Source organism: Salvelinus sp. IW2-2015, linkage group LG31 (genome assembly GCF_002910315.2).
Source record: "Salvelinus sp. IW2-2015 linkage group LG31, ASM291031v2, whole genome shotgun sequence".
Taxonomy (NCBI): Eukaryota; Metazoa; Chordata; class Actinopteri; order Salmoniformes; family Salmonidae; genus Salvelinus; species Salvelinus sp. IW2-2015.
The window spans coordinates 24,798,310-24,817,077 of record NC_036870.1 but is presented as its reverse complement, the minus strand read 5'-3'; the positions used below and the strand labels follow the sequence as shown (position 1 = coordinate 24,817,077).

Here is an 18,768-nt window from a genome sequence, read left to right as displayed (position 1 = left end):
CAATAGGAATGTTCCATTGACCCTCAGTCTAGAAAACTCCCAAAGGGAATGTTCCATTGATCCTCAGTCTAGAACACTCCCAAAAGGAATGTTCCATTGATCCTCAGTCTAGAACACTCCCAAAGGAATGTTCCATTGACCTCAGTCTAGAACACTCCCAATAGGAATGTTCCATTGACCCTCAGTCTAGAACACTCCCAATAGGAATGTTCCATTGACCCTCAGTCTAGAACACTCCCAATAGGAATGTTCCATTGACCCTCAGTCTAGAACACTCCAATAGGAATGTTCCATTGACCCTCAGTCTAGAACACTCCCAATAGGAATGTTCCATTGACCCTCAGTCTAGAACACTCCCAATAGGAATGTTCCATTGACCCTCAGTCTAGAACACTCCCAATAGGAATGTTCCATTGACCCTCAGTCTAGAACACTCCAATAGGAATGTTCCATTGACCCTCAGTCTAGAACACTCCCAATAGGAATGTTCCATTGACCCTCAGTCTAGAACACTCCCAATAGGAATGTCCATTGACCCTCAGTCTAGAACACTAGAGGCAAAGCCATTTAGAAGACACTTTTATCCAAAGAGACTTACAGTAGTGGGTGCATACATTTCCTGATGGGTGAATCCAGCGATAAGCAAACTCACAATCCTGGAGTTGCGATCACCATGTTTTACCCAGTGCGTCACACAGAACCACAAGGGGCCATACATCTTCAGTAGGGCAGACAAACAGTAATCACAGGGCAACAGTAACAGTAGATGTCACACGAAAAATATGTCATAACAGGACGCGCGCAATCGGAGCAAAGAGGAGAGAGAAAATGGGAAGAGCCATCTTACTTGTACATCTCATCGACCCACAGTCGGTTTCAGTCTTCAACTCTATATAAACATGTTCCTCAAGATATAGATCAGAATATATTGTGTGCAGTATATAACTTAATATAGTAGAAAAATATATAATATCACTACATGCTGGACTCTGGTGAACATTAGGTAACCACTAATCTGTCAGTGCTCATGTCGATGATATAACCGAGATCTTACTTAAACATGTCCTGCTTTGTTCTAACTAGTACTAAAGAACAGAATTACAACATACAACTTCATATATTAGGTCGAATTATTTCATTGACCTCGCATGACTAAGACGTCAAACCAACATCCGCATAACCGCAATCAACTATATGGTAGTCAGTCCACAGGTGTCCGCTAGGAGGTTGTCAATCACTAAATGTCCGCTCCGCACTTCCTGTGTCGTGCTGCTTTATCACATTTGTTGTGTGTGTGGCTAGACATACAAGGGGGACGTGAATGGAGGAGAGGAGCCCGGTGTGATGGGTGGGAGGCTGTCGCCACGTGGGGGACGCTGTGCCTTAGCGTTTTGGGGTTCACCACGGAGTTGTCTTTCTGGGCGCTAATCATCCTCTCGAATGACCTGCCGATCCAGAGCGAGGTAAGGGAAACGTGAGAAGAGTCGCTTGTCAACCGGTCAACGTTACTTATCACGCTGTTTCGAGACACACCCCGTCCTTGCAGACTTAATGGACAGGCGCGCAAGCAGTATGCTAGAGGGACGCGATGGAGGCTGATAGTAGCGTCAGCTCGCTCCATGAGTTTACAAGGTTCTATTACTGCTTTCACACCGACAGGGGCAGCAAGACAGAGCGAACGCATCAAGCGGCTCCATGAAGACGTGTGAGTACTCACAAGTTAGATTTGTGTCTAGTACATCATAACGGACGGCAGGCAGCGATCAGGGTCAGACAGGACCAACAAAGAACGGTCAGAACTGGAGACAGACAACTAGAAAAACAAAAAACCACTAGAGCACAAGGAAACCACCACGTGGAACATACAGCTGAGGTTGGACTTTCACAGGGAAAACAATAGAAAAAAAGCATGTGAAAACTAGAGTATGCACTAAAACAAGAAAGTATTACGACAGAATAATATCCACAGGGGATAATCGGCTGCGTGACTCAAGACGGGAGCACCACTCGCTGCTGGTCCCTCCTCTCCGCCCCGGTGCTGTTAGCTCCAATGCAGCCAAAGTAACAGGTGAAACAGTATATGGCAGCGAGTAGTGCTACTGTCGATGCACAGAGACACAGCACGCCCAGGAACAAAGCCAACAAAAGACATGTATTGAAAGCATAAAGCGATAGCATTCATCTTTGCTTTTACTGATCTCGTGATAATCAAGCCTTTCCCAGTAAAGCGAAACTCGAAAACATCAAGCACGCGAACAAAGGAGAGAGAAAAAGACTGCTAATGACGCATCTCAAGTATAGAACGTTGCGCATAAAATTGCGGACCAATGTTACATTTTGAAAGAGGTAATGATAGAGTGCTGAGGTTATTCCTCGCCGAAATGGCCACTGGTTCTGATGGAACTCCGGTAACTTAAAGTTAGGATTTTAGCAGTCATACTAAGTGTCTTGAGTGTTAGCATTTCTTAGCCTCTTGCTATGGTTGAGTGTTTCATGGCTGCTATACGCAGCATTCCTGTGGCTTTAACTACGTGTTAATTTTCATATTGTTTCAAGTTGTCCTAACAAAGCGCATACTTTTATATATATTGTTGTTAAGTTAGACTGCTCTAAACAGATCTTATTACATTGTTGACTTCTAGATTTTTGGATCCTACCTTGATGAGCGCGGCACACATTAGAGAAGGACTCACTTGATAAAACGATACTTCACAATATTGCATGCAGATAGCGTGGAAGGCATACTCCTTCCGTAAACCCAGGACAGAGATTCATGATCCTACAGAATTTGTTTCTTTATAACTCAACATGCGTATAATCCTATTCTATATAGGGTTTGCACTATACAAAATAACGTTCTAGAATGTATTGTCCATGAGTGTTCACTGAGCTAATTGGTTAGGGGTTTTCTATGTACACTAGGTTTGATAAAAGTTGCTTTATACACATAATGTCATGCGATAGTTGATGTGTTGGAGTCATTAAAACGATCGTTTTCAACCACTCCACAAATTTCTTTGTTACAAACACAAATGCAAGTTTTCTGTGACGCGCAAGAGGACATCGCGCCAATACTAAATGGCAGTACCTCAGTCCTAATACTTACATATTGTGAGCATGGATCCAAGGTATAAATATGTCATTCACCATAAACCATATTGTTTTTTATTCTTAGACAGAGATGATAACTTTGGTAGATAACGATCTAGAGTATTTAGTGATCAATCCTGTAAGTCGGAACTGAGACTTTCCAGTGGGGTACACAGTGAAAACAAGTCTTTATCTCATATACTGAGACGTCTTTGAGCGAGAGAGAGCTTGCATTTTTGCACACTTCTTACTGGCTGGGAGTCGGCATAGCTTTGATTCAATGCCATTAGGGGTTACACTTGGATGTACCAGTATGAGTGTCGCTCGACACAGAACATAAAGCAGTGACGTCGTCCTGACTCATCCCAAAGACACTCGAGGCGGCCCGAAGCACGTCTCACGAGAGATGCCAACATTGTTGATAGTTGTTGGATATGATATCAACCTATGACACCATTTCTGGATATAGAATAAACACACCTAGGCTGGTCGAAGTATGTCGTACACTTACAAGTGTTTGAATGATGTCTGCCATGAATAGTGAATGGTGACATGATGCGCGCACACCAACGCAACAACTACACACATACACATGTGAGCTAGCGCAAAACACACCACACCTGAGAAGATTGGGCTAAAGTCCCGCAAAGACACTTCAAGACACAAGAGAGTAAGTTGCGTGCTAACATGTCTTAGCTAGATTTAGCTTACGGCTCGTGTTCTAATCCTCCTTTCGCCTCTTTATTCTCAATTACTCACCTCCATCTGTTGTGTGGATCACATATTTTGATGTTGCTACAAGTATAGTGCATTAGTCATCCATTCGTAGTTTGAGCATCTTACTCCGCTTGGTCTTGCTAGTGCTCTTTTCCATCACATCTCGCTTGTGTTGTATTCCACGTGGCGGACCTGAACTCTAAACTCTTTTGAGTATATCTCTCGCGCATAAGTCCTACTCGCAGTCCATTACACTCTCGCTATCTCTCTATCGTGCGCGGCTCTCTTCCTCTCTGCGCCACCTTCCGTGTTCAGAGCACCGAGGTGAGACACGCTGCGTATGTCCGTGCTATATATTGTGCACTAGAGTTTCGTAATAAGACAAAAGGAATGGTGTTCGAGTACTTTAGTGGCAAAACTTTCTAGTGTGTAGTAGCGTGACGCATATCTTTACGTAAGCACAAAACACATCATTAAACACAATTGGATTCTATACATCGTCTATGACACACTAGTATCTACACACACACTCAATCAACACAGCAATCGATCCAAACATCAGCGACCTTATCACATCACTCGACACTATTTCTAGTCTGGACTCCAACAAGAAATGTATAGGTTTCCATTCTGAGCGCCCACATCGCGCGCTCGTATGTATGGGATTTGGCTGATACCTTATCGAAACGCCTTTGTCGGAAATCTCTACAAATATACAGAGCGTACTACTCTTCCCCTGGCGCTTTATCTGAAGAGAGGTGACAAAACAGAAGAGGAAGAAATAGAGAGATGGATTGTGAGAAACTGTTGTGGTATTTTCCTCTGTGGGAATTTTTGAGTGTAGACTGATTTTACCTCGAATATGAATGTGTATTGATGTTATACTAAAGTTGATATATGGAAATGACAGTATTTGTAATGTTTTCATCGTAAGCCTCAGAACAATTATGCTCCTCGAGATTTGAGAACTACCACAACATGGCGGGGTATCTGTTATGGCTTGTGTTTTGTGTCTGAGCGCTGTATTCAGATTATCTGCAATGCAATTGAGCAAATGTATGTAAAAAGTAGAAGCGAGGTTATGTTAATAAAGACACTGACAGGAGCGGTTGCATTAAGGAGAAGTAACTTTTAATTCCATGCATAACAAGCTGTGTATGTGAGTTTTCAGTCAACGCCAATTTATGCACAATGGTAACGCTATTTCAGTAATTGCACTCGCAGTGGACGTCACGCTGCATGAAATATCAAATAGAGTAATGTCTCTGCGAAAAACGCAAGAGACGATTGAACTAGCTTGCCAATGGCCTTCGCAAAGAAAGGGGAGTACACACTGCACGGGCGATGCTACTTTGACAGATATAAAGATACTGAACTTTATCGACACCAAAACATATTCCACTAGTAACTGAGTGTATGCCTGAGGAGAGAAACAGGAAAGTCTAGTGAGTCGAAGGCATCCTGACCTAGACGACGTCCTCACCATAATATGAATTAAGTCGATTATGGCACTGTAGTATGCTTACATGATTTCCCGGCGTGCGATATTTTGGTGGACATAACCTCGATCGTTGTATGGGCATGGCAAAGATGGCTGAACGTATATGTGAGCTTATGGTTGCATGAAGCTATTACCTCACTTACACAGAGAGAATAGAATGGAAAGCCACCTGTATGTCGAACGCTGTATCGCTGACCATAGAGAGCCTGTATTCTCTAGCTTTTGCTTGTACGGGTTAAAGGTCCGTGTGTGACTAGTGTGTGGAAAGATCAGGACACACAGGTGTGATTTGGGATATTAAACATATGCATAGTGGTCTTCATGGGTATTCTTATAAAATTGCTGTATAATATATGCAGTTATGTGAATGGTTTACTTGTTGGATTTCTGTTAATTATGGTCATGTAGATTGGGTGATTCATTTAGTTGCTCTTAAAGTTGGGCGCACTTCTCTCTGACCACCCTTTTGTGGCTCACTGGTGTGGATGTCCCTTATATAGTCTGAGGTTACCGCGTGTATCAGTGGGCAATTTGCTAAGCGAATTACTCTGAGCGTGACGTATATCGATTATAATCTCATGTATTTTCGCTCCTCTCTACATTGTAACATACTAAGCGTTCTTAAGGAAGGTAGTTCATAATAAGAGAGATTGTTTACACAATATAAATCACTATGAGGCAGTGGCACTGACAACATACGTCCCGTGCTAACGGGATGCGATTTTGATGCAGACAGAGCTTCAGCAGAAAGTGCAGTTGAGAGAAGCGAAAATAGATTCACAAACAATGCAGAATATAACAAACAATAAATCCAAAAGTAAACTATTCTCGCCTCTCATAACTCGAGTACAAGTTGCTAATAATATGAGCCACGCACATATTAGTAAATAAATGTTGTCAAAAAGCTTGTTGTTATCCGCACCACGGTGTCCGATTTCAATAGAGGCAACCATGATAATTAGACACACGACGGCATATTCATGCGATACCTGAACTAACCATAGGGTTCTAATAAAGCAGACGCTAGATTAAATCGTTCGCGCATGTGCATGAGACCACGTTACGGAAGAAAAGAGGACTCAAACAAGGCTTCAATCTCTCACATAATTCGGTCAGAGCCAAAGAGAGGACACGGCCATTTACACAAGTCACAAAAGCGCAGAAGGAGAGGTATTATAGAAACGCATTTACTACTTGCTGAGTCTCCTCCTTACACTCATCTGGACAGAATGCACAATTCAACATTCTCAGTTGCTAGGTGCAGGAATTTAAAGTGATATGGGTAATAAACGTTCTTCTCCCTTAATGTGACCTGACCTGACCTCGGGCCCCATTCCTCAGCTTAGGAATACCTTTGAGATCTTCTAATATACGAGCTATCACCCTTATCATGACCACAACCATGATTGAACTATGGCCTTTCATTTACTCAGTAAACATCCATACCCATGGGTACATATTCCAACCTTAATTGACTCCACCATACTAATCGATATTCCTCCTAACACAGATAAACCAATAACATTCTGGTTGTAGCACAATCACCAAGGAACTGTGGGCTTTCTTTCTCTGTTCTCGTTAATGAGATAAAGTCCATGAATTGTTCTAAATATATCCACCAATTATTCATACAGATGCGTCACCACATTTCATGTATCTATTTTACCCCTTGCACTCACTTCAAGTGACATGATAGGGGCAGTGTCATTAATATTTCCGAATGTATTGTCAGGTCAGCATCCCACCTAACAAAATCACCAAGATGTTCATGGCTTTAGGTGGAGTGCATAATCCAACAAGAGTACCTATGCTTCATATAGTAAAGCATGGTGGTGGCTGCGTCACGTTAGAGGGACGATCACCATGTCTATCTGTGAGCGCTAAGAGATGGAAGTTATTATCTTCAGAATAAACACAGAAACTGAGATAGAGCTAAGGAACTCAGTCTAGGCGAATAAGAAATCACATAGGAGGAAAATCAGGTTCCTCTGAGCAGTGGTTGTGTTGATGTGGTAAGTAAATCAAATGTGATATGATAATAGTTGAGGGGATACAGTGACTATTGGATACATAATCGTTAATTAAGTGCACGTGGAAAAAGATTGACTGACCTTAGTATGGACTCGAGAACACTCTGCTATAGTGACGTCTTTTTGTACGGAACAGAGAACTGTACTTTATCGTATATTCCAGAAAGCCCCACCGCATGCAATATCTCCGTTGAGGTAGTCAGAGCGCGTCCCACAAAAAGGACTTAGGAAAATCTCACAACTGGCTAACGCAAACAACAGGGCTGGCATCCATGAGCATGGGCCCACTTGGAACTGTACCACAGGAGAGCTCACACCTATGATTTTGTGGAGTCGAATCATGAATGTCCGAAATAAGATTGCACTAGTCAATCTCTCCGGCTATGATATGTGGAGGAGCAGAGATTGGACTTTCAATTCAACTGCTATCATTTCAATTTTGAATGAGTTATGGTCATCTTGGAGAGCAATGTTTTGGAATGCACCCAGATGCTGTCTGTCTCAGAACGAACTGGCAACAAAACAGCTGCAGCACCAGCCCATTCCGCATACCTCCCACCCAAACGACATACGAACAATAGAGCGCTCTCCTTCAAGTTCGTACCAATAACCATATTAATGTCTCCTATGTAACAGTTGATGTTCGAACTTATAAGAGGAGGCAAATACACACCTACCACGTTTCTTTGGAAAGTTTGACGGCCGCCATTTATGTATCTTCAACTGAGAGAATATCCACAATATCTTCCCACATCGAAAGTGACAGAAATTATGATGTCTAAACATAAATAGCTCAAATACCAGAAAACAGAAAACACGCCTCTAATAGAGAAGGAGCTAAGGGGTCCACTTATGTGAAAGCAAACACAAACAATTGTTCCCCAGTTCGTAAACAAACAGATTGCAGTACACAACACACCGCACTGTACATGAACCCACGCAAGCAAACATCTTAAGGATGGTTTCTATCACATATCAAACACACATCCACTTCAATAATCATCACTCACTACAACACACACACACAACAACACGACACGCGACAACACACAACATCAACACACATCATCTACATCTATGAGCATCACCATTCACGCAACACACACTACGCACACACACAGGAGCAACACCACGACACGAGCATCAGCACACCATCACCTATTCACAGGTCCACACATGGGCATGCTACATAGATGTTATGATCTTAGTCTCAGACTCGGTTTAGGTCTGCAGCAGCTAATCTCGGGGTATTACGTTCAATCAAACAGTACCATCTATTACTCACGCTAGAACCACTACCTATGGTATCAACATCTGCGTAGTAGATAGAATGTTACGACCTGAGAGCGTATGTGTTAAACTCTCTAGATATACGACTAGAGTTGAACATACTATATTACTGAGTAAAACGCATAAATAAGATTTGAACAACATGATCTGAAATATTAGCCCCCTTGGATAGGCAAAGAGTGTTGAACACCCTTACAACTGCGGGACAATACCTCCTTCAGAGTTATATTTATTGGATGAACACCTCACGCAAGCATTATTCGACCTGTCGAGTAATTCTATCACTATTCTGTTGCTAGCGTTGTCCGTTTAGATATTTTAGTCCTGTAAGCCTCAATGCAAGATGGACGCCTGATCTGTTACGTGGCTCTATATTCAGACAAAATTTGAACAAGTAAACTCACGAATGGTCGCATCTATCAAACAGATCTTTAAGAGATCACAAATGTTCTATGTCAGATCAGTTTGTTCTAGTCTAAACAAATATATAAGGCAGCGCAATAATCTTAATTTTTTGTGGTCAAAACAATATAATGGCGCAGCAGCTATGTCTCTAGAGCTTCCTTGGCCTGAGTAGATAAACGCCCGATAGTGGCGATGCATTAATGATATATACGCACATGTGAAGTCTAAGAAGAAGAGTTAATATGTTAAGAGTAGACCCAGGAATAGCTTTGGATATACGCCTCAGATATTCCAAGTCAGAGGATCTCCGCCTTTGTGTAGGGGGAGGACTTGTGCCTTTTCCCACAGATGCTTCTATGAGATATATTTACCCAGAAACAATTGTCAAGTAATAAATATAGGTTTATGATTCTGCAATAGAGCGCGGCACGCCAAACCCTGCAGCAAGAAAAGGGCATTAAAGAAAGTGATAAATAATTGTGTTAAAGCACAGTCCAAAACTTAGTTTATGTAAACTTCTGACCCCAACTGGAATTTCCGAATGCACTTTTATGCATGCACGATAGAAACTTTATAAGTTATTAGCACAAATCCATATTACTATGCTATGTTCTTGTTATATAGATCTAAATAGCTACTCTGTTAGGAACAAATACTGTTTAATGATCTTTGGGATACTTGTCTTCTCAATTAGATCCAATATGGAAACGTATTACGCAGGGGGGGCGACAGAGAGGAGATGTGGGAGGGGAGCATGATTACAGCATAAATGCACCGGTTGCCAAAACTATTATTGTAGGGTTGGGGTTAAAAGACAAGATATGAATGGTGAGGTTGGGGAGTATGAAAAACGAGCTCATTATATAATCGACATACCAAAAAACCTAAGTGGCTAACTAACAGAAAAAGTCACCTCCAACTAGTTTTGAAGAGAATCCAATAGCGACCCCATAAGGGATAATGGAGAATGGGACAATAGACATTATCAGACGAGGGGACATACCACAAGACTATGAAAGTGAGAAGAGCAAACATGAATGAGAGAAGAAGAACAGGAGAAAGAAGGATCGAAATTAAGGAGAGAGAGAGGAGAAAGACAAACAAAATACTCTGTGAAAAGTCAGTGAGAGTGAAGACGCTGAGGAGCAGAGGGATCATCACGCAAGAACGAGAGGATGACACGCAAAGCAAAGTAAGAGAGAATTCGAAATGACTAATCTCAAGGATTAAACGACAAAGCTCATGGGGTATGATAAAAGAAAAGCCAACAGACCGAGAGAGAAGAGCAGAGAGCAGACAGAAGAAGAATGTCGGACATAAACTGTGATGAGAGTATAAAACATTAGCCACAGAATAGAAACGGACTAAGCAGCCAGGCCACACAAGGAGGATGGCCAGACAGTATGAACGCAAATTATGTTAAAGGAGGAATAACTGTTACATATGGATTACACCCTTGGGTCAATTTTTTAGCAGCTTTCTGGGGTGCTGATGATTGTTGTTCAATTGCTTTAGCTGGGAAGACTATAGGAAAGTAGACATGCTCAATACGTTATTTATTTCGTAGCAGGGTTAGAGCTGCACAAGTAGACTTAACACTACCTTCCGATAGGGGTCGAGGGAAGGGAGGGAGTGGAGAAGGAAGGGAGAGGAGGGAGTGAGAAGAGGGGGATATACTAACTTTATTTATCATTAAGTAATTCTTGTATTTGTAGGTGGTGGTTGTGTGTAACATGTAAATGAGTGTTTTCCAGATTCATGAACGGGAGTGCGGCGCGGTAGGAGGAAAAGGAGACTTGAAGAAGCGGGCCAAGCGACAAACTTTCCCTGTCAATCACAGGGGTGTGTCAGATGACGAAAACAGACGTGGCCGCACGGAGAACATCCACGCATGCGGAGAAGTCCTCAGTGTTCTCGCTATCGTTTAGGATCAAAAACTGTGTCCTAAGCGCCAAACTCTGGGAGGCTTCCTCCTCTCGTTCGCCTTTGAGACTCCGTTTACTAAAGCTTCCAATGGAATCAACGCTCAGACTGGAAACGATAACATGAGACCCCATTTATATTTCATGTGTGTCTCCACACTGCTTCCACATAGTTCCCCATCCCATCACAACACCCCACCTATATACCACATCACCATCATGTCACCGTAGAGCAGCAGAAAGCCAGACAACAAGCTATAAAGGGATAACAGAGACAGCAATATCGACGCAACACCACACATCCACACAGCACACACACAACACACAGACACACCCACAGCACACACAACACATCACACACACACACACCAACACACACAACAGTTGCAGACATATACACAACACAACACGCACTATGCAGATAAACAAACACCCACACAAACACCTGGCCGCTCTTTTGTATCCCCCTTACCCAGTGATGGAGGGAGAGAATAGCCAATCTATAAAATTGTAGGGAGAAAGGAAGGGAGGGATAGGAGAAGAGGAAAGATAATTTGGTCTGTCATTGGTGTGGTCTGGATTAACTAGATTAACCGCCTCTGTGATTCATCTAAGCCATGGCATTGTGCTCTCTCCTCCCCACATACAATGTCTATTCTCTCTGCTTTTATATTCAAGCTTTGCAATGCATCCTTACTTTTTACTAATTCTGTTTCTTTCTGTCTTATATCTCTCTCTCTCATTCAAGAATCGAACGACGAAGTCGATGTGATTCAGGAGAAGTACGTGACGCGCATGTGGAGGGACGCAAACGGACATCGTCACACTGGACACATCACACACGCACACATACATACAGCTAATCTTGCTCCATCTCCACGCAACAACATCTGTAACACATACCAATTTCAAAGGTTGCCCAAACATCACACATGCACAACATTCGCAGGTGTAGATACAAGCACATCCACCCTCATAACTTATATGATCTTAGTACAAACATGCTCATATGTGTGTGAGCGGGTACACACAGCGAGATCACTGGCATGTGTCTGTGGGTGCATGTTGCAACTGTGTGGTTATGGTGGTTGTGAGGGCATGCTTCTTGTTCCAACTCACATGGGAGCTCTTCAGCTCCTTCAATTATTTGCTTCAGGGGGTCAATTAATATCAGTCTCTGCAGATTGCTCCTCCCACTCGATCTCTTTCTGTCTCTCTCTCTCTCTTTCTGTCTCCCGTCTCTCCTCTCTTCTGTCTCTCCGTCTCTCTCATCAGTCTCTCATCGTCTCTTTCTGTCTCTCTCCTGTCTCTCTCTTTATGTCTACTCCGTCTCCTCTTCTCTCTCTTTCTTTCTGTCCTCTCCGTCTCCTCTCTATCTCCTCATCTTTCTGTCTCTTCTCTACTCTTTCTGTCTCTCTCCGTCTCGCTTTAAATGTCTCTCCGTCTCTCTCTCAGTCCTCTTTCTCTCATTTCTGTCTCTCTCTTCTTCTCTCTTTAAATGTTGTCCTTCTCTCCGTCCTCTCTCTCTCTTTCTTTCGTCTCTCTCCGTCTCTCTCTATTCTCTCGTCCTTCCCTTCTGTCTCTCCTCTCTCTTTTCTGTCTCTTCTGTCTCTCCGTCTCGTTTCTGTCTCTCCGTCTCTTCTCTCTTCTCTCTTTCTGTCTCTCCCGTCTCATCTCTCTCTCCTCAGCTCCGTCTCTTTTCCGTCTCTTTCAAAACCATCTACCTCTCTCCCTCTCTCTCCTCTCTCTCTCCTCCCTCCGTCTCTTGTTTCCCGTCTCTTTTACCTTCCTTCATTATTTTGTTTGGCTTTTGTTTTTCTATTTTTTTTTTTCTTTTGTATTCTTTTGCTTTTATTGTGTATTCCATCTTATTTTTCCTACTCTCTCATAGCCTCTCCCTGGTTCTGTCTCTCTTGTCTCGCCGGCCTCCCCCTTTTTCTTCCGCTCGCCTTTCACTCTCTGCCTATTTTCATTCTTTCTCCTCATCTATCTCATAATTCTGCAAATAATATGACTGACATTAGTAAAAAATCGCCGCATCAAAATTCCTGCCTCCACAAAAACACAGCCAAAACACTCAACAAAAAGAGACAGTGAGAGGAGACAGTCTAAGACGTTGGGGGAAGGGGGGGAATTGTTATAACTGGAATTGTTTTAAAGATAGTTTGAAAATGTGTCTGTCCTATATTAGGAAGATATAGAAAAAAACTCAGAAAAATATATACACTACCGGTCAAAAGTTTTAAAGAACACCTACTCATTGGTTTTTTTTTTGTCTTGTTTTACTGTTTTAAATTTGTATAATAAAAGTGAAGGAATATCAACTAGATAAATAACAATCATGTAGATAACCAAAACAGAGTTGTAAACAAATCAAAAAATATATTTCATATTTGAGATTTCTTCAAAGATAGCACCCTTTGCTTGATGACAGCTTTGGCAATCCCTTGCATCCTCTCAACCAGTTAACAGGTGGGTGGCCTTCTTAAAAAGTCAATTTGTGAATTTCTTTCCTTAATTTCGCGTTTGAAGACAGCCAAGTGTTGTGACAAGGTAGGGTGGGGGGAGGTGGTCTACCAGAAGAATAGCCTATTTGGTAAAAGACCAAGTCCATAAGTATGAACAAGAGACAGCTCAAAAAAGCACGACAAATTGAGAGTATATCATTACTTTAGGACTGAAGGCTCAGTCAATACGGAACATTTCAAGACATTTGAAGAGTTTCTTCGAAGTGCAGTAGCACAAACCATCAGCGCTATGATGAACTGGCTATCATGAGGACCGCCACAGGAAATGGAAGACCCAGAGTTAGTTTTCTTTCTGGGCAGATCGGAGGATAAGTTAATTAGAGTTATCAGCCTCAGAAATTGCAGCCACATAAATCGCTTTCCTCAAATAGAGTTCAAGTACAGACTGACATTCAACATCAACTGTTCAGGAGGAGACTGTGTGAAAGACACCAATCACTACTAAAGGACACGCAATAATAAGAAGAGAACTGCTCGGGCCAAGAAAATAACATGAGGCATGGACATTAGAACCAGTGGAAAATTTTGGTCTTGTCTGGAGTCAAATTTGGTTTTTGGGTGTTTTGTGAGATGCGGTGTGGGTGAACGGAATGATCTAGCATGTGTATTCCCCCTTGAAGCATGGAGGAGGGAGGTGTTATGGTGTGGGGGTGCTTTAATGGGACTGCGATTTTTTCTGCGATAAAAAAAAAAAATTTTTCAAAAAGGCACACTTAACAAGCATGGCTCAACATCGCATTCTGCAGTGGATACGCCAGTCCCATCTGGTTTGGGCTTAGTGGGACTAAGTATCATTGTTTTTTCAAAAACAGCGACGATGAAACCAAACACCAGACACACCTCCAGTGCTGTGTAAGGGTATTTTTACCAGAAAGAGAGTGATGGAAGTGCTGCATCAGATCACCTGGCTCCGACAAGTCCCCCGACCTCACTCAAATTGAGATGGTTAGGGATCGCAGTTGAACTGCGAGTGAAGGAAAACAGCCACAGTGCGGCAGCATATGTGGGAACTCCTTCAAGACTGTTGGAAAAGCATTTCCAGGTGAAGCTGGTTGAGAGAAGCCATAGTCTGGCAACCAGCTGCCATATAGGCAAATGGTGGCTATTTTGAAAATAATTTCTAAATAATAAGATATATTTTGATTTGTTTAACACTTTTTTTTGTCAATGTAAAAATAGTAAAAATAAAGCCAAAACCAATTGATGTTGGGTTGCTAGGCTGTTCTACATTTTTATATAAATATATATTTTTTGTATACATTTAAACGACCCCTTTGGGGTAGGCACAAAACCACCTTCATACTTCCAATCATTTTTTTTCAAGCCAGAGGCATTGGGTTCAATTCAGACAAGTTCCGTGACACTTGTGGGGGATGTATAGCAAGATGGACCCATCGTGTTCAGAGAATCTCCCTTTTTTTCCATAGTGGGGTCCCGTTAGTTTCGGGGGGAGTTTTCTAGACTGAGGATCAATGGAACATTCCTTTTGGGAGTGTTCTAGACTGAGAGTCAATGGAACATTCCTATTGGGAGTGTTCTAGACTACAGGCCAGTGCAACATGTATGTTCAGTAGAGGGAGAGAGTGTTCCTGCAGTGTGCAGTGAACCCAGTCAACACTGGTAATTACACGCCAGCTATCGCACTGTGTGTGTGTGTGTGTGTGTGTGTGTTTCAGAGCCCAAAAGCAGATGTTCAATTCCTGCCCAAATGTTTCCAATCGCAGCATTAGGTCTGCGCTTACACAACCACGCACGCACGCACCCACACACACCCTTGTTGACATCCTTTTAACATGTGCCAGGGTGCCATCCACTTCCTCCTGCTGAGTTGAAGTGTTTCCTGTGTAATGGTGGGGGTACAGTGTGGGGTGGGGTTGTAATAGTCAGTGTGAGAGTGGAAAAAGTTGTGCACTTTTTCCAGGCAAAGCAACAAGGATACCTCCCACTTAATGATCTCTTTCAGGGAGCCAACCCCCTCCCCCTGGGTTCCCCTGACTCACACACACATACACCAAACCCTCCTCTGTCCTAGTTCCATCAAATTCCCCTCTCCCTCTCTGCTCCATGCCCCTCTCCTTGAGACAATAGACAGATGTAACTGTCTGTGTTTCCCCTATAGTTATGTTCTCTCCGTCTTCTTACTCTCTGTGTGTGTTCCCCCTCCAGGCAGTGAGTATGATGATGAGGAGGTGGACTATGAGGAGTCAGACAGTGATGAGTCCTGGACCACAGAGAGTGCCATCAGCTCGGAGTCTATCCTCAGCTCCATGTGTATGAATGGAGGGGAGGAGAAACCCTTCGCCTGCCCTGTGCCTGGCTGCAAGAAGAGATACAAGGTGCAGTACACACTCAGCCCCAGCTCACTTCACTGTATTTGGTACCTAGCTATATTCTTCTGCTATACTCTAGTCCTCTATATATCAGTTCAGTATAGCCTGTGATCTGAGTATTGGAGGTTTTCACTTCAATACAGGATCTTCCTCTAGCAATGTCAACGTTTGCAATGTTGTTCCTGGATGTTGCTTTTCGGGATCCTCACTGAGAAAATGGAAAGGGAAATTGTTATTTTTATTCCTTTTTTATTTATTTTATTTATTAGATGGGATAGTAAGACTGACAGGAGAGATGGGAGGAGAGGGTGTGTTAGAACAGTAGTCATCTGGATTTAAACCCACACTTACACAGGTAGTCTGGAGGCAGCATCTTAGACCGCTAGACCAGGCCAGGGTCCTCCTGATAATGTCTCTCCCCGTCATTCAGAATGTGAACGGTATTAAATACCATGCCAAGAACGGCCACCGGACACAGATCCGTGTGCGGAAGCCCTTCAAGTGCCGCTGTGGGAAGAGCTACAAGACGTCCAGGGGCCTGAGAACACACATCAACTTCCACCCGGCCCGTCTCTGCCGACATCATCCGCAAGATGCATGGGCTAGAGACGATCGTCGTGCAAACCCCTGGTCACCCCCCAAACATTACCTATTCCTCACCAGCACTACCCACCCAACCCAACACCCCAAACCTTTTAATCGTCAATATCCACCTCACCTCTCCCAACCCAAAACTACCCTATTCCTTCAGGCCCAACATAGGGGTGACAACCCAAACCCCTATCCCTTCTGGCCCACATAGGGGTGAAACCAAACCCCTATCCCTTCTGGCCCAATTAGGGGTGACAACCCAAACCCCTATCCCTTCTGGCAAACTCGGGGGTGACAACCAAACCCTATCCCTTCTGCCCAACTAGGGGTGACAACCCAAACCCTATCCTTCTGGCCACAACTAGGGGTGACAACCCAAACCCCTATCCCTTCTGGTCAACATAGGGGTGACAACCAAACCCCTATCCCTTCTGGCCAACTAGGGGTGACAACCCAAACCCCTATCCTTCTGGCCAATCTTAGGGTGACAACCAACCCCTATCCTTCTGGCCACCATAGGGGTGACAACCAAACCCTTATCCCTTCTGGCCCAACCTAGGGGTGACAACCCAACCCTATCCTTCTGGCCAACTAGGGTGACAACCAAACCCCTATCCCTTCTGCAGCAATCTTAGGGGTGACAACCCAAACCCCTATCCCTTCTGGCCAACTTAGGGGTGACAACCTAAACCCCTATCCCTTCTGGCCCATCTTAGGGGTGACACCAAACCCCTATCCCTTCTGGCCCAATCTTAGGGGTGACAACCAACCCCTATCCCTTCTGGCCCAATCTTAGGGTGACAACCCAAACCCCTATCCCTTCTGGCCATCTTAGGGGTGACAACCCAAACCCTATCCTCTGGCCCAATCTTAGGGGTGACAACCAAACCCCTATCCCTTCTGGCCCACTTAGGGGTGACAACCCAAACCCCCTATCCCTTCTGGCTACCTTAGGGGTGACAACCAAACCCTATCCCTTCTGGTCCAACATAGGGGTGACAACCCAAACCCTATCCCTTCTGGCCCAATTTAGGGGTGACAACCCAAACCCTATCCCTTCTGGCCAACTTAGGGGTGACAACCCAAACCCCTATCCCTTCTGGCCCAATCTAGGGGTGACAACCCCAAACCCTCATCCCTTCTGGCCCAATTTAGGGGTGACAACCCAACCCCTATCCTTCTGGCCCCAATCTAGGGTGAACAACCCACCCTATCCCTTCTGGCCCAATCTTAGGGGTACAACCAAAGCCCAAACTCCATCCCTTTCTGGCCTAGCTTAGGGGTGCAACCCAAACCCTATCCTTCTGGCCAACATAGGGGTGACAACCAAACCCTCTATCCCTTCTGGTCCACTATAGGGTGACAAACCCAAACCTATCCTTCCTTCTGGTCCAATGGGGTGACAACCCAAACCCTATCCCTTCTGGTCCAACATAGGGGTGAAACCAAAACCCCTATCCTCTTCTGGTCAACAAGGGGTGGGACTAACCCCCGTAAAGAAAACCTCAACCATTATACATAGTCAAAACAGTCCAAAACCCCCATGCAAACACCCTATCCCCTTCTGGCCAACATAGGGGTGACAACCCCAACCCTATCCCTTCTGGCCCAGTCTTAGGGGTGGAACACCCAAACATAAAATTAATAACCCGCACCTATTTATCCTTCTGGCCTAGTCTTTTAGGGGTGGACAACCTCATCAAACCCTTTTTTCTACTTCTCCTCTCTGGTCCAACAATAGTGGGGTGAAAGAAATACAAACATTCACCATTTAACCCCCCAAAAAATTATCCCTCTGCCCTATCTCTCTTCCTTCTCTGGGCCCAATTCTAGGGGTTGACACCAAACCCCTATCCCTTCTGGTCCAACATAGGGGTGACAACCCAAACCCCTACCCCTTCCTGCCACACACTAAAGGATCTAGTGCATGCTTTAAGTTGTTTAGACTTTGTCTTGTATTATGTTGTATGGTTTTGACATGCTATCTCTTATTTTATGAATGATATGTATCTTTATAGGCTTAGTTTTGTTGTTGTACATTTGCACATTCTTATGCTATCACAACAATTGTCCTTACTTTTTGTATTGACATAAGGTGCTAACTGTAAAAAAAAAGAAGAGGGGAGTAATGTGAGAGAGGGATGAGGGCAAGAGGAGGAAGGAGTGGATGGATGGATGGAGTTGTGTTTAACAGTCTATATATAGATATATAAACAATAGATGTGTGTGTATATACAAATATATAAGTATTCATAACCATATACAAAATAGTTGCTTTATTTTATACTTTATTTTTCAATATATTTTCCAGATATTTTCTTTTGATATTTTATCGATAAGTATGTGTTTCATTCCTCAACCCCC

General features: G+C 43.5%; 1 protein-coding gene and 1 long non-coding RNA gene across 2 annotated transcripts in view; one reads left to right on the top strand and one right to left on the bottom strand.

The window, feature by feature from the left end:
• LOC111955766 (juxtaposed with another zinc finger protein 1) overlaps window positions 1-18,309 on the top strand; it is a 19,092-nt gene extending 783 nt beyond the window's left edge. The window contains 6 exon segments of the mRNA XM_023976082.2: window positions 15,650-15,819; window positions 16,244-16,378; window positions 16,380-16,610; window positions 17,033-17,122; window positions 17,201-17,241; window positions 18,238-18,309. Of these exon segments, the coding sequence (XP_023831850.2) occupies window positions 15,650-15,819; window positions 16,244-16,378; window positions 16,380-16,610; window positions 17,033-17,122; window positions 17,201-17,239 (665 nt within the window). The 3' untranslated portion in view covers window positions 17,240-17,241; window positions 18,238-18,309.
• LOC139023414 (uncharacterized) lies at window positions 17,080-17,642 on the bottom strand. Its single transcript, XR_011474548.1, has 4 exons — window positions 17,614-17,642; window positions 17,374-17,414; window positions 17,175-17,256; window positions 17,080-17,136 (listed from the first exon to the last, which is right to left on the bottom strand). It is a non-coding gene; the product is annotated as an uncharacterized lncRNA (long non-coding RNA).
• Window positions 18,310-18,768: the final 459 nt, after the last annotated feature.